Source organism: Osmia bicornis, chromosome 15 (assembly GCF_907164935.1).
Source record: "Osmia bicornis bicornis chromosome 15, iOsmBic2.1, whole genome shotgun sequence".
Lineage (NCBI taxonomy): Eukaryota > Metazoa > Arthropoda > Insecta > Hymenoptera > Megachilidae > Osmia > Osmia bicornis.
Window position 1 is genome coordinate 4434567 of NC_060230.1, and position 16018 is coordinate 4450584.

General features: G+C 36.3%; 3 protein-coding genes across 4 annotated transcripts; all 3 read right to left on the bottom strand.

Annotated features, from left to right (window-relative positions):
- Nucleotides 1-319: 319 nt before the first annotated feature.
- Nucleotides 320-1150, bottom strand: LOC114878499. The gene is made up of 3 exons (XM_046288961.1): nucleotides 879-1150; nucleotides 464-759; nucleotides 320-384 (listed from the first exon to the last, which is right to left on the bottom strand). Exons 1-3 carry the CDS (start codon nucleotides 1148-1150, stop codon nucleotides 320-322), a joined length of 633 nt encoding a protein of 210 aa, XP_046144917.1.
- A 911-nt stretch (nucleotides 1151-2061) lies between these two features.
- LOC114878496 lies at nucleotides 2062-9893 on the bottom strand. Its single transcript, XM_029192381.2, is given in 9 exon segments — nucleotides 2062-2995; nucleotides 3093-3328; nucleotides 4036-4241; nucleotides 4243-4270; nucleotides 5136-5457; nucleotides 8538-8610; nucleotides 8723-8729; nucleotides 9115-9486; nucleotides 9622-9893. Coding segments are annotated over 8 exon segments (1104 nt in total). The 5' UTR covers nucleotides 9120-9486; nucleotides 9622-9893; the 3' UTR covers nucleotides 2062-2768.
- A 797-nt stretch (nucleotides 9894-10690) lies between these two features.
- On the bottom strand, nucleotides 10691-15938 carry LOC114878495. 2 transcript variants are annotated; one of them, XM_029192373.2, is made up of 4 exons: nucleotides 15829-15938; nucleotides 15109-15211; nucleotides 14830-15027; nucleotides 10691-14767 (listed from the first exon to the last, which is right to left on the bottom strand). In XM_029192373.2, the coding sequence occupies exons 2-4, from the start codon at nucleotides 15202-15204 to the stop codon at nucleotides 13097-13099; spliced, it is 1965 nt and encodes a 654-aa protein (XP_029048206.1). In that variant the 5' UTR covers nucleotides 15205-15211; nucleotides 15829-15938; the 3' UTR covers nucleotides 10691-13096. The 2 variants fall into 2 exon arrangements, with proteins under 2 accessions (XP_029048206.1, XP_029048207.1); XM_029192374.2 differs by having other exon boundaries at nucleotides 15109-15222.
- Between the last annotated feature and the right edge of the window lie 80 nt (nucleotides 15939-16018).

The window sequence follows — 16018 nt, forward strand, 5'->3', positions numbered from 1 at the left end:
AAATGGTAGAAACGACACTTTCCACATATTAATCTTCTTATAATCTGCAATAATTTTTATCACCGTTAAGGATATAAAGTTTGATAATTCAGAGACTTGTCTGACAGTTACCTTTGTAATTAAAAATCCTAAGAACACTTGAATAATCACCAAAGTGGTAGTCATCACATAGGCTACGATGACGATCCTAAGAAGAACAGGGCTCACCACTTCGGCACATCCATTTGTGTTTATAGTTTTAATATCGGTATCGATATCAGAGTGTTCGCATGGTACCATTGCCCTTAAACTGCAACAACTGAATGGTACACCTCTGTCCCTATATTCTTCGTCGGATATTTGATTCTGCACAGCCATTTCTTCGCGGGATGCATAATCCACTCCCTGAAGAAGAAACAGTACATCATGGTACCTTTACATAAATATTTATGTTCAAACGCTCTTGTACCGTTGAATGAGTTACCCGTTTTGAATGGTGGATTCACCTGCCAGTCAAAGAGGAACCAATCTGTGTAGGAGGAATGACCGCAGCATTGAAAGATGAACTGTATCTCGTCGATGGCGTACTTGTAAGAAGCTGCACTTGCATACAATCGCATTGAGCTGTTGAAAATGTCGATCAGCGATTCTTGTCTTACGCTTATGTGGTATCCTATGGAAACTAGAGTGGCTGCGTTCATTATAGCGCATATGGCGATTGCTATCAGCAGGCATCTTAGGGTTCGTCTGGTTTCTGCACAGCAACGTGGCACCTTTCTTCTAAAATAATATATATATATAATTACAATTAATTTACGAGTATTCATTCTATAATTATAAATACTTAATATAGCGTTTATTATAATTATTTGTCAGACAAAACATTACGAAATACTAACGCGCGTATGCTACGAACGGTTATCATCGCAGTCGGCAAACCTAAGCTGACGTTTATCAGTGTAAATATGACGGGTCGTAAACCACCCGCGAATCGAATGATCTGCCATTCGGCGAATATTTCTAGTATCAACATGAAGAAACGTTTCGCCTCGAATATCGCCAAGGTGACTGCTACACCATAACCGAATCTCACTTCCCATCCGCAATTACAAGGGACTCTTGCATTTTTTTTAAATCTTTTACTCCTTTGGAAGCTCTCGTTGCTCGACATTCAATTTGCTAGGATCTTCCAATCAGTGGATCCTTCTTTTACCTGAAAATATCTTCTAAAATCATCAGTCTTACATAAAACATTAGAATAGTAGAGATAAAATCATTGAAACGAATGATTCTCTGATTACTCTATCATTACAAGATAAAAGATAGTTTTACAAAGTATGCAGATTGCCATGATGTTTAACTATGTCGATTCAAGGAATGACAGTGTTTAAAAATTGCCTGGGATCACGCAGTGTTATTACGTCATTGTTCACTCAGTGTTATTACGTCATTGTTCACTCGACAATAAGCATCATTTTGGCAGGAAGTTGGGCATAAAGAAAAATATACATGTCACCTCGAGGTTGAAACAGAATTATCCTCTCTACGAGGTTTTAATTAAAGTTCTAGCTTTTCATGTTGAGTTTCATGTAAAGATAAACATTCCAGGAATTTATTAGATCAAACTGCAACAATCATGATCGTAAAAATCATGAGAGTACGTTATGCAACTTGCTCCATGTGTTCTATGCGTTTATGGCAATGTCAATATCGCCTCCAAGGTTAATCGTTTCTATGTCTATAATTCTTCTCGTAACATTTCCATCGTAATCGTCGAAAAACCGATTAACAGAGATCTTTTAATCAGATCGTTCGCATTTGCCTTGCAAACGAGCTTGGATAAGAGATTGAAGCTTAACGAGATCGAGTCTCGAGAGGAACACGCTTCGAAAGAATTGATAGACTGTTTTACGATCCTCATTGAACACTCACCAGACCCCATGCCGTGTGAGATAAGACAGCATCTTTAAAACGTTACACTTTTTCGGATTTTCTTGAAAGTTAGCGAGGATCGTGAACGATCGATGGGTCATTGTCTTTGTTCTGAAACTAATTTCACTCGTAGATCAATCAATGTAATCGTTCGATCAATTAATTTATTAAAATGAACATAGGTACAAGAATAATTGTGATTACACATGCTTCGTACCTTACTGTGTCTGTATTTACATTTTTCATGTTGGTATAAAAAATATATATCCTTATCTCTAGGTGTAGTTTCTGAATATTATTCTCCATACGTTCATTCACTCCTCTTTCCGCAAGTACTCAAGATTATTTCTAAGTTGAACACATAGTTTATTCTTATTCCCTAAGTGTAAGTTAAGCTTCAAAGTTTCATGTTTACTAGAGTGGATCGAAAATAGCATTAGCAGACCAGGTGATAATTGATTAAAATAATATTACTATACCATTTTTACTATGGTACTTCAGTAACGCAATATGATATCTACTTTTTTTTTAAATAAAATAATTTCAAGAAAGCAAAACATACCAATATCTTTCTGATTCACTGTAGTTTTTAGTACAATACAAAATATACGGTAGTTCTTATATGATATGCAAAAGTCAATTGAAGATTTCAGAAATAACTTCTGTTAAGATAAAAGAATCTCTGCTCTTAGGAAGTCATCCATAAATCATTGCTTTTTCGCATACCCTGATTAGTACATTAATTAACTCCACACAGTGACGCAACGCTTTTATGTCAAATTATGTACAATCTCAGCGGAAGAAACAACTTCGCGCTTTTTCTGATGATAACACCATCGAGAACGAGTCGTTTAAGCTCAGTTGACAGGATATTTGTATATGTCAACGTAAGAATTCTTAATACCCAGACTCCAGAAGGCTAAGAACGGCAACTTCTCGGTTAGATACATGGCTATACGCATATGGCCATTGAAGTACATTCTGAACAGTGATGACCACCAGTACGTGGACTGCAGCAAATATTTATGAACGATCAGTTGAAGATTCAATATGAATCTGCTATACCACGACATGCTGGACGTGTCTGAAAATAATAATATAATATTATTTCAATGAAAATCTTCCATCAAAAAAGAAAGAAACAGAAGGTACAGAATTAATTTGAACACCTAATAGCTCACCTATTTTTAAAGAATGATTGTTATTCGTGGCGGAAGAAGATGCCAGAATAAAAGTGAATGCGACAAAGGCACTTGGTTCGATAAAAGGATTTATTGGCCATAGAGATTCGATCAGAAGGTAACTCATCTTATCGAAATCTTTGTTACCACGTGCCAGAGCGGGCAGGAATATCTCGTCCAAGAGTCGTCTGCAAAGTGCACGTACCTCTTCAACGTTTCCGCTACATATGTTGTACCTGCCATGATATAAATTTGATCACTGATACGTCTAGATATTCGTTCCATTATTTTTATGACAAATTTTCATTACTAAATCATAAGCTTATCTAGAAGTACTACGGTCCCTGGCCATCGAATTAGGACCACGTACGAAAATTTTACTTTTATGGCTATAATAGTATGACATAAATAGAAAATTGTCTTAGGTCATTCAAATTATTACTTAATACATTGATAACCAAGTATACATAACAATAGACTTGTTACTATTTTGATGAAAATAAAATGATGTGGGCGATGAGCGATTAAGGACCGTGCAAGTGTTTGTCTGGAGCCTATTCAAAAGACTAGTTTACAACTCTGCAAACACCAGATTATCTGATTGTGAGTTGAAAACAAGAATTACAGACATTTGGGAAAACAATGAAGATATAAAGCAATGTATGCGGAGCATGCCGAAAAGGATACAAGCTGTCATCAAAGCAAAGGGGTGGAAATACAAGATATTAACACGTGTTAATAATGTTATGTACAGTAGTAGTGTATTATGTTAATAGCTAATAAATTTAAACAGGCCTTTTAATTTAACGGAAAACGTGAAAAATGCTGAAAATTTCTAGTGGTCCTAATTCGATGGCCAGGGACTGTAAAAGATTCAATTATTTCGGCGAAACATTAAAAAGGGTATAAATTTCGAAATAGAACTCGTGTCTGGAGCACGAACTTGTCTTCCATGCCGAGCATGCTGCCAATAACACGCCAGAAATGAATCAGTCCTTCGAGTTCCTCGGAATTGTTATTCACCCCGAGATAGTCGCCGCTCAGAAGGGTGAAACCCATGAATCCGAATTGAGTCAATGCCATATCCAATTGCGAGATCTTCTGGAGGCCAGCTTCCGAGCTTCTTCGAAACGCTACGCAGTGTTTTTTTCCGTACGATTTTCAGAGAATCGAGAAACCTGCCAAAAAGAAAAGAAAAGGGAAAACATTGATTTTACAAACAATCTTGTTCCGAGCAAACGGGCGGTTCGCGATTGATTTATTCCATGAGCTGGATCGAATTTCGCCGACGTTACAATATACGAGGAAACTATTTGCCTTTTACATCCTTCATCTACCTACACCCGTTTATTTTCTTTCACGAAATTTTAACCTTCGAATGGCTAAACAAATCTTAAACGCGTAATCCTTGCGTTCAATTATGTGCGTGACGATATTCAGGGAACCCGATGGTATTTTTAATCATCATTAAAATTAACAGACTGTGGATTTTAATTTCTTACAAAGGCTTAATTTAAATTTATAAGAATTTTAGTTTAATTTCATAAATTTATATTTATAAAAAGGATTTTTATTTCCCTAACAGGATCAATCGATTAACATTTTATGTAGCAGACGCTTTGATATTTCGGATTTTCCCAGACTAAAGATTATTCGTCTGCACGTCAAGGAGGGAATATATTCGGCAAGATGAATCGATTAAAATACCGGAGCTGCACGAGCTCGACGATTCCCCGAATGCCAATGAACGGGGCACGACTTCATCGATCCTCTTCTACGGTATATTTTTGTCACGCAGGATATTTCGTGAAGGGTGTCGTCGGGACAATCTGGATTTCGCTTTCAAACGTTCAAGAGGCGTTGAAAACCGCAGTGATATTAATAGTACCAAATTACTAAAAATAGAAAAGTATTTAAAGAAGGTGGTATTCTTAACTTGGCTCGTGTGTTTCATTGGTATCAATTTTGAGAGCATCTTTCAGTGGAAAAGACTTATCATTGTCTGTATGAAACTTTGCAAACAAAGCACAATTGCACACTTACTCTTTCTCAATGCCAGCTCTTTTTCCATACCAGGTCCAAGTGTGCAGAATCGTGGATACGTATCTACGAAACGCAGCACACTGCGTGCTACTTTGTCTGGTGAACAATAGAACGTCCTTGATTGACGGTATAGCGAATAGAATTACCAGGCCGCACAGTTTAGCGATCATCATGGTAAAAGGGTTGTTATAAAACATCCTTTGACCAAGTAGAAATTTCTTTTCGTCGAAGAAGGGTGGTAGCTTTGGTTGGAGCCATTCAAAGTCCATCAAGGTGTTCGATCCATCCTTGAGGAGCACTTGCAGCCTCGACTCCGTGGCATCTGAAGCAAAAATCATTGATTTATTAAAAGTGTGAAATAAATTTAAAAATTTTATATTCTAGATTATGGTACCTAAATCCTAGTTTCTAGACTTTAGATTTGGACAGCTCTAGTAACTTGAAAGTTTGGTTTAGATTTAATTTTCCTGAATTCTGGACCTCAACCTTTGGATCATCCATTTCAAATTTTGCAAATTAAATTCTGAATCTTTAATCTGGACTCTGATTCTTGGAGCTTAAGCTTTGGATCATTGATAATAGCTTTCAAATTTTGGATTTTAGATCCTGAGATCCTGAAGACATCTACTCTCTTCAGTACCCTTAGATATCGGACATTGAACCACGAATCACCAATCTCCACTGCTAGATCTCGAACTTTGGATCATGGACATTAAAATCTTGGACCTCGGATCATAGATTATGGTCCACGTGGTATTAAATCATGACCCCGAAATCTAGTGTTGCTTACATCATGTCCAAATTCACGACCTTTATTTTTTTCTCACCGATTGTTCCTATCAACCTCGAGTAATTCCATAAAAACGTGTGATACGTTCAGATAGAGAATCTTTTACGTTCGTTTCAATTAAGTTGTTCACAGCGACCGGATCAATGTTTTACAACCGACAAATTTGTAAGACATGACCATACAAGTGAAACGTACATCGTGTGAGTGATCCCACGATTCGATAGAATAGAATTCATTTGGTATTCAGAGCCATCGAAAGTGGATACATCTGTGCAATGGACATGACTAGAATAAGAACCATCGTCCATAACGAGACGTAATCGAACCGAATGTGGTTGCACACATTACACATGCTGTCTGCTTGATCAAAAATAGATTAAAGGCTTCTTCCACGTAGCCATTGTTCGCAAAGTAACTATTAAAAGAGATTACGAAACATCCAAGCAATCAGCAGTACTTGTTAACTCGATCCAATCCTATTTCCTTTTCTTTTCTGAAAGAAAAAATGGGGTTCCTTCCCTAAAAAAGGCGAGGACCCAGAACATTACCATTCTTCCTGAGGAAGCCCTAAGATTATTCAACCCTTTCGTTGCCACGCGAATTTTTGAACTTGCACCATTGGGCCACAATAAAAATTTAATAATGGCAAAGAACTGCGAAATATATTAAAATAACGGTACAATCTTGCCAATAGCACATTTTTCTTAGTGGTCATCAGTGACCACCATGGGCCAAATGAAAAGACAAGCCCCGTGGCAGCGAAAGGGTTAAATAAATATATTTTTACCATGGTTCATTTAATTTTTCATTCAACTATCAATGAAAATGATTCTACTCAATTATCTTGACAGATATTTCGAAATAGTTTTATCTTCCACGTGTGTACAGTGGAAAGTTAGATCATCGAGATTATGTCATCATAGCCCATTGCGTAAAAATTGCTTTCACCGAGCTACATTTCCATTCTCTCCTTTTATTGATCGTCGTTCTATTTAATATATCAATAGTAACGTTAAGTTGTAATAATTGAAGTTCTACGTTATCCGCAAGAAGTTGCACACGTGTTGCATTTGAAGCCAGCCAGCCAAGGAAAGTAAGCCGAGGCCGTCCGTTTCTATTCGCACTTTCATTAAACGCAGCATGTTTAGAACCTCTGTGCAATACCTTGGAAAAAAAAATGGGAAAAAGAGATAACCAACCGCTTCTGCTAACTATGCGAATAACTTAACGGTTTGACCATACAGGTGAAACGTGTCTTAACTGTGAATGGATGAATAAAACATGAAATTTTATTCTGCTATAATTAAAAAATTATACTAACTGGAATTTATAGAATATTATAATTTTAAATACAGCTATTTTTCCATTCCATCAAGGATCAGCTCTTCTCCGGAAATATGCAAAATCGTTGACTCGAGAAGAAAGACATTTCCATTAAAACTCTATAAACCTTGTTCGCTTCTTGGCATAAAGTCAGAGGACTCAGGTATAAAATAGAGAATACTTTATTTTGTGAAGGCGAATTGTTTAAAATTCGGGAATAAAACCACGGGAAATTGTTTAAAATTGACAAAGATTATGTAAGAGTATAAACAACGAGTACCATGAAATATCAGATACCTAGCATGCAATCATTCGCTAATACTAATATCCTGTACAAGACCGTTCAAGGATCTACTTAGGTTATATAACGTAATAAAACATCGTTTGTTCGAAGAAAATTTTACCGAACGCCCAGAATCTTCTTTCGAGATTTTGTAATCCTCCAGGGTCACTTCAGATATAGAAAAAATTTCCTTGTACCTCTACGTATCCAATACATACCCATCTAAATGAAGTTTTAATGTAAATGAAATATTTTAGAATTTATGTTGATTTACAGAATTGTCATTATTTGAATGACATACATATTTTCACTTCCGGTGCAAAAGTAGCACCGCGTCGGTTCAGTGGACCTAACGATGCAGACCTAACTTGCTTAGGATGCTTAGTAGTCTTAATATTTTAATATTAAATATTATAAATTTGAATAATACAATAATAAAATAATAAAATTTTGAATAAGTGTCGTTGATATTTAGTACGATTAATTTTAAGTTTTTCTCAAATAAATAACTCCATATATACATCAGTAAAAGAACACTTCGACTCTGCCTACGGTATTCTTACCCAGGATGCTCTGAACCGTAACAAAACTAAAACAACTCAACTTACGCATAAAACGTGATCGCATAAAAAACATGATCCATCCAAGATAAAGTGCATCACCGGGACACTGAACCTCTTTAAAAAAAGACACTGACCTGCCAAATCCGTCTGTTTCGCGTCCTCGATCCTATTCATGTTTACGTGCCACAGTCATAAGATCAACTCTTCCACTGCTGGTACATCTATCATTGAATGCACTATACCATGTACTGGCGGTGATAAAAACTGCTACACCCTCGTATTTAACACGATCCAGTAAAACTGATTTATCATTAGTACACGATTACTCTTGGTATTAAAATAGCACAACCCGTCTTCTTCGATCGTGCTGGCCGCGTATAATACTAGGGAATGAAAGAAGCAAGTTTCTACAGTACATCTTTGGAGAAAGGTAAGTCTCCTACCTTTCGCTCGCTCCTTCCTTCTCCTTTTCCTGCAACGTCCAGGTGAAACGGTGCATATAGAGCACCAGAGTACCTTGACATCGAAATGAGAAATTTATCATCAACGATTCGACCTTAAAATTGCATTACTTCCTTAAAGTTTAATTCTTGTCGTAAATTATATGAATAATAGATTGGAAAATTACCTGAATTCTGTATGACATTATTTGGCAGGGTTTCTCTCTGTGAGCAGTCAATCTTTAGGCTTGGTTTTTAAAAGGAAATTACTATCGATGATTTTAGGTCTGTGTTAACACGTTGGCTATGGATGCTGTGGATCTGTGTCACACTTCATTAATATTATTAATAATGATATTAGGATACTATTGTTATAACAGATATTAGGATTTTAATAACGTTACACTAAAAAATGAGAGGGAGTAAATTGGTTAACCGGAAGTGCAACGTGCATCTTTGATGCATTCGTAAATACAATTGGATCCGTCAGAAAATTCTTGATATTATTAAAAACTGAACTCTGTTAATATAGATACATAATTTATGGCTCTATTATAAGTCTACTGTATTATATACTTACCGCATTGATGTTGCAAGTACCGTGAATAATTTTGCATATGTTTACCGATGGAGTGACAATACCGTTAAATTTTACCCATAAACACCATGATTATCGATAGAGCGCGAAAGCTTCGTCGTTTTCGGCGGCGAAAGTAAATGTCAAACGAACGCAATGCTGGTCGCATTTTGTACGAACGGAAAGCGAAAGTTCTCCCTATTGCTTTTCTGTTCGCTCTATCGTTGTACTGATATGCGTGTACAATGAACTTGTTATGCTGTTGGTACATTGGTGAAAGTAGTTGTATTTTCGACATCGTTGTTCGTCTTACCTTTACACATGTTGCATTTGCTTCCACTTGAATGAGAAAAGAATTCTGGGTATCTTTGATCACTGTTAACAATAACAGACAAGTACATAATCTAGTATTTTGTAAAGGAAACGTTATAAACAGTGTTTACTCATTAACAGTATTCAGTATTAAGAGATTATTAACACTCTAAAAGTAACGATAAACAATATACGTACATGTGAAGATATGAGTTTATTATTGAACTGATGGTCGACGGCAAGAATTAATTTTAGCGTTGTGATATAACACCGGTCTTAGGTGATATAACAGGATGTGGCGCGTAAATGGTAAGGGCGATTTCTTTAAAGGAAGCCGCCATAAAGAATTAATATCGTCAGTGCCATCTAACAGCAAAGCGTCCAACCATGATCAAAGATCATTGATAAATGGAACTTTGTAACGTTTGATGGCGGCATTCTTTTTAAAAATGGCACAATTTTGAAAATATACCGTGATATACGCACAAGTATTGTTTACTTAATATATAATATTACGAATAAATGAAGAAAAACAGATGAGTTTTGGAAAAACCATGTATTATAGAATAATAATAGATTACATTGTTCATGGTAATAATGATATAGTAAACCAGAATATACCTGACAATAATAATAATAAGAATCTAAAATAACACGAATACTGAATACATATTATTAACAATAATGAGAGGAGGGACTTTGGGGGGTGTTTGGCAAAAAAGGAAGGGGCCAAACCGCTGAGAACTGCATTCAAAATAAAAGGTGGGGAAGGGAGGTAAGGGAAAAATAGAAATACGATAAAATTAATAAGATTAGATCTATGAATCTACCATCTTCGACGTGTTTCATCATTTTGAGCATTTTAAAAAGAATTGACTACATAGCCCGACGTAAAATGATTTCAGTCACGTACAGATCCGCTCCTCCATGAAAAAAAAAATATTACACTTCGTTGTATGCAACAAAAATATGTTTTAAATCAACAGAACAAGAAAATAAAACAGAAATGAAATACAATAAGGAATGACGTTTGGTTGTATTTAAGACTTACTGCTAAATGTAATTAAAGTAATTGCTCTGAACAGCAATTTTTACGATTGTTTAAAAAAAAGTAACGCGTTCACGACGCTGGTTTATATAAAATGTAAGTTTCCTTTCTTTCATTGAAAAATAATAAAATATATAATTCGTTCTCCGATCAAACGTGAAACGCTTTTATTTTAATTCTGTTGTATATATAAACAAGGAAAAAACCTTTATGTATGTGTATACGTACATATTATCTATATATGGGTGTGTGTGTGATATATTAGCGTATCGCACGCACAACGTGAAAACGTTTCAATATTATTTTTCTTTGCTAGCACGCGCGAAAAATTTTCACGAGACGAAATCATTGCGTCTGTTTTGTTTTATCTCTTCCATATAAGCCGAAGACTAAAGGTGCAGGGAAGAAGAAAAGATACGAAAAAAAAAGGATCGAGCACATTTCTTTTTCCACTCGAGAACCAGCTCGTTTTAGGAATTGTACGTGGTTTCCAGACATCTGGAAATTTGTTAAATTGCACCCTGGTCTTTGCGGATTGGTCCTTTCCCACTGGCGCCATAATTATCAATTCTAACTAATTATTCACGAGCTGAGATCTTAACTTTACTAACGAAGCACCTCGAATACACTAAACGAAAAAAAAAAAAAAAAAATTTATGGACAGTGTTTAAAAGAAAAAAATTAAAAGAAAAAGAAAACATTCGGGATAACGACAGAAATGGGTGTTTGCGATTAATTGGTTCAGTTCTATTCAGGGACAGAACACGCTGACGTTTCTTGAACATTATTCTTCCTCATTTTATCGGCTGTGAACGAACCACGGTATATTGTTTTCGTTAAAATATCAAAGCATGCAATTCACGTTGCAAGAACGTTACGGCACGACACTGGTCTAATAACGCTAAATAAATTTCATAGGACTATGTCGTTTCGCATGGCAGCGATGCTTTACGTTTGATTAAAAAAGCAACACGACACGTCGAATTTTCAGAGGCCTCGAAGGTAATTAGATATACCAACTAACTGGATTCGTGCACCTCGTGAACAAAGCCATGTTTATTAATTGACCATCCACGTATTTTAAAATGAACCATCCTTTAATCTATACTTTTGCGAACCATCGAAAGCCTCTTTAGGCATGCTAAAAAGTTGAACGGCAGAACTGCGTGCACGAGTCAGCAAGAATAAGCTGTCTAAATTGTATTACTTTTTTTTTTCTTTTTTTTTGTGTAACGTTCCCTCTGTGCATCACCTTTTACAATCATGATCCACGGAGGTTTGGCAGCCTTTGTGTTATTATTTTCAACTAATAAACTATGGCATAGGTTACAATGCGATATAGTCAACGAATGTACCGAGTGGACAAAACATTCTTGTTCTTAAAATACACACTCGAAATCCACTTCTACGCGCAAGGATTTTGCACAAGTATGAAAAAATAAAGGAGACGAAATAGTCCTTGTAAGGAAGCACTAACGCGCAGACGAGGATCTGAATAAAATTCTTACATGCTAAGCTGTAAATCTAATACGTACTATGATTCCATACTATACTGTAACATGTACGAATTTGTGCCACCCGGTATAACTCCGAAATTCCTCTAATTACTTTGCTGGAAGGTAAGTACGCGATGACCAGCTGTTGCTCCATGGTGAAGTTGTTTATCTTGGTCTGTTCTACGGGAACGACTCAGTGTTTTGCATTAAATTACACATGTTGCTCAAATCCATGATACACTTCATTGATTTTCCATCACTGTAATATTCAGAGTGTCAAATCGAAAACTGCAATTCTTCTTTGTGCATCCAGTATAGGATCATTGATGGTGTTCCAGGATTCTGCTTGGTCAGTGTATCAGTGTTTGGTTTTAGGTGGACGTCCTTTAATAGGGTAGTAGCTGAGGTGATTCTGAACAACTATTTCCTTTACCAAAATGCTCCTTAAGGCTTAGTTTTTGAATTATTAATGAAAAGCACTGAGCAGTCAGAGCGCGCATGCTCAGACGAGTAGTTTATTCGCGGTTCTTAGGGTTGTGCGCTCTGATTGGTCGGTGTTTTTCATTATTAATTTAAAAACTAAGCCTTAATGAACATTGTGATAAAGGAGAAAGTTATTCAAGATCTTCTCAGCTACCACCTCCTACAAGGATGACCACCTCTAGCCGTACACCCTCTGTGTGAAATTAATATTCAGCTGCTATTGGTAATTATTACTGGAAGCAAAATTATTGTTGAATCCTATGAGCAAATGTGCATGATCATGTATCCTATGACTTTTTTAATGCGTCATAAGAATCGTTCCACTGGTGAGTCCGTTTATCGTGTTCAAATTTTATGTCTTGAGCTTCTTATTTGAAGGACTTTTCACTATGATCCGTTTACGTCAAAATTATCCGAAGGAAGACGAATGGATTCGTCGAAAAATAATTGGCGGTCAGCTCTTGCGTGTCCTGATATTTTGGTACGTTTTCGTGTTAATATGTGTATTGTGCTTTCGAGTCCCCCTCTTAGCATCTGTTTCACTCTTGACTTTTTTTTTTATTGATTAATGTTCTACCTATTTACATTAAATTCACTGCTCTTTTAGCTATGAGCTAGTACTTAGTACCAGCTACAAACTAGGCTATCACGAGAGCACGGGACTAACTTCAGTAGCATCTTTGCAGTCTTGAATGGATAGTTGAGATAGCTCGTTAGCTATCTCTTCCTGAGTAGTTGACTCCGTCTTCTTCAATATCGTATATCCTTGATGTATTTCTTCGTTCTCACCGTTCGTCTTAGCATTACTCTTAGCTTGTCCATTGGCTTTCCTTTTGCCTGAAGTTTCTTCTCCAGACATACCAGGGTGAATTTTAAACACACTTTTTATAATGCTATTAACAGTTGTCTGAGACCGTTTTGGACTATCATTCTTCTGATCAGAAATGAATCTAATGCGATTCGTTCTGTTACTTTCTGTGTTTTCTTTGTACTTGTTCCCTTTCATTGCAGCACCTTTTGGCTTTGAATACTTTTGATCAGATGAATTCTGACCGTTTGGAAGATCCGTGATCTTTACTTCTTGGTGCTTATCTTCAGACGTGTTTTCAACGGAATTTGTTGTATTTTGATCGGGATTCGTCGAAGCAGAATCTGAAGTATGAATATCGTTTGATTTTCTAGTAGATTCAGTCTTTTCACCATCGGAATCATTAGTCTTTTTAACATCTTCGTCTAAGTCTGTCACCTGAACATTTTTCGTCTTTTCAACGGTCTCTTTATCCGGAGATACTTTACTACTGGATGTATGATTGTTCGTGTCTTGTCGATCATTTGATGGTAACTCTCGTTGCAGAACCTTAACAGGGCTCTTCGGTTTTGTGCCACTGTCGGATAGATCCTTCTGACAGTTTGTACAGGAAGATTGTTTGGAATGAGTAGGTGAATTGATTTGTCTCTTGCTTGCATTGTTCTTCTGAGCAACACCCATATGTGGCCTGCCTAATTTCAGAGAAATTGTTTGAAGATTAAACGATGCCGTTGGTTCGTACTGTGGAACTGGCTGAACGTGATTCAAACGTTGTTTGTGTGGTTGCATTCTGCACATATCGATATGTATTGTATTCTCCATTCGTTGTTGGTAAGTTATATATGGTTGATAAGGTGCTCCTAAGTTCGTGTTCATGTTTGGATTGACGTTCGCATTTGTAGATGGATCGTAATTAAGAGTGCTGTTAGGATGTACGTTTGAATTGACATACTGAGGCACCATTTGCCTAGGTAACTGCTGAAACTGATACTGTGGCCCTGGATATGCAGGACAGTTTTGTTGTGGAATATTCTGTACAATATTATCCCTACCGCATTCTCTATAATTATAACGATCCTGTGTGATCCGAGAAACGTTTCCATGATATTGTTGTGATACCATTTGCCCAGACTGATACATCTGGTCGTTCTGTGTAATTACTTGATTCTGAGACTGATGACCGCAATTATCATAATGCATACCTTCGTTATTCATTGCCCTACCATATGCTAAACTCGAATGATACTGTGGAGGTTGAGATGTATAGTCCTGCTGCTGGTGATCCTGATACTGAGGATACTGAAGAACAGGTGGTTGCGCGTCGATCCAAGTCTCCTGTTGTGGAGGAGGTTGTTCTAAATCCCGTCTAGCTTGCACTGCATTCCATACTTCCTTCAATTCCCCAGTGATATCACGATCTTTTAGTATCGTGTATTGCCGCGTAAAAATCACTCCCGCGTTAACTGTTTCCACAAAGTCTAATAAAAGTTCTATTAAACTGGTGCGTTTCTGTAACAAAAATCGAGCCATAGTGGAAACTGTTTCTCATATTGTTTAGAGATGGAAAGTACCTTTGGATCTTGTGCATTCTTGCCATTTATTCGAAGAACCTCTGGATTAGCCATCACTGCAAACACTATGGCTTCTTCCTTTGTACGCGGTGGTCTGACCCTCATTCCCCCATAAAATGGTACAGGCTGAGAAGGATTTAGCGGCATTGCAATTTTTTCCCAGGATAAAACATTTACATAACATGGGACTGCAATACCCTGAAGTAACAGAACAATTTTTTTTTTTTTTTTCATTGAAACTGTATTCAAAACAATAACAAGTGTTATATATAAACATACCTGTATGAAGTCTTGTATACACATATGAGGCTGAGGAGGGTTTTTGAAGAGACGAGCGCCATTGCGCTTCATTCTAGTAACACTCCCTTCTGTCATTTTGTAACTGAAAATAAGCTGATATTGAAATTTTATTACAGACATTAACAGTAAAACTTTATACACATAAATGAAATACATATGACAAACTTTATACTTAAACTTATATACAAATTACATAAAAATAATATTTAACATTATTATTATTACATGGAATTGTATTTATTTAAAATTTATTATACATTACAAATGAAAAAATTCTGTTTTGTAAAAATAAAGGATAAAACGGTCAATAATTGTGTCGCGTAAGCGTTACGATGCGACTGTAAATAGGAGAAGTAAAAAGGACGGCTAAATATTCGTAGCAACAAATGTGACGAAGTAAATGTATCAAATCGCATACTATCATGTTTTTAATAAACTTATAATGAAAAAGACGAAATTTTTCAACAAATATAACGAACATAGATTAGAGGATAAGTGGGTATAGGGATTGGAAAATTTTTACGATATCCCTGATGCATTAGAGCCCTCTCGTTGCTCGACCATCATAGACTGTCAATATAACCTCAAAATTCGTGAAGTTTCTACTTGAAATGTTTGAATAAATATAAATGAAATGGTTATTTATATGATGCAATATACTACAAAGCCGATATACAGACTTATGTTACGTAAACTCACCCCGAGGTGTTGTTTCACGAGTAACAACACTCAAACAAGCTGCGATACAATACAACACATTATCAAGCAGCTTCGGTGGAAAAGATCCATCGCTCCTTTTGTTTATTATTTTTCCGGAGTCTGCGCGATTCAATTCTCTACAGGCGCCCAGCTACCTTACGTGTTCGGATTACGAACTAAAATGTGCAAT

Coding starts and splice junctions, on each gene's coding strand:
- LOC114878499 (XM_046288961.1), bottom strand. CDS start 1,150: ATGTCGAGCAACGAGAGCTTCCAAAGGAGTAAAAGATTTAAAAAAAAT. Junction 760..878: donor ACCGTTCGTAGCATACGCGC/GTTAGTATTTCG, acceptor ATATTATTTTAG/AAGAAAGGTGCCACGTTGCT. Junction 385..463: donor GAATCCACCATTCAAAACGG/GTAACTCATTCA, acceptor TTTCTTCTTCAG/GGAGTGGATTATGCATCCCG.
- LOC114878495 (XM_029192373.2), bottom strand. CDS start 15,204: ATGACAGAAGGGAGTGTTACTAGAATGAAGCGCAATGGCGCTCGTCTC. Junction 15,028..15,108: donor GTATACAAGACTTCATACAG/GTATGTTTATAT, acceptor CTGTTACTTCAG/GGTATTGCAGTCCCATGTTA. Junction 14,768..14,829: donor AGAATGCACAAGATCCAAAG/GTACTTTCCATC, acceptor TTTTTGTTACAG/AAACGCACCAGTTTAATAGA.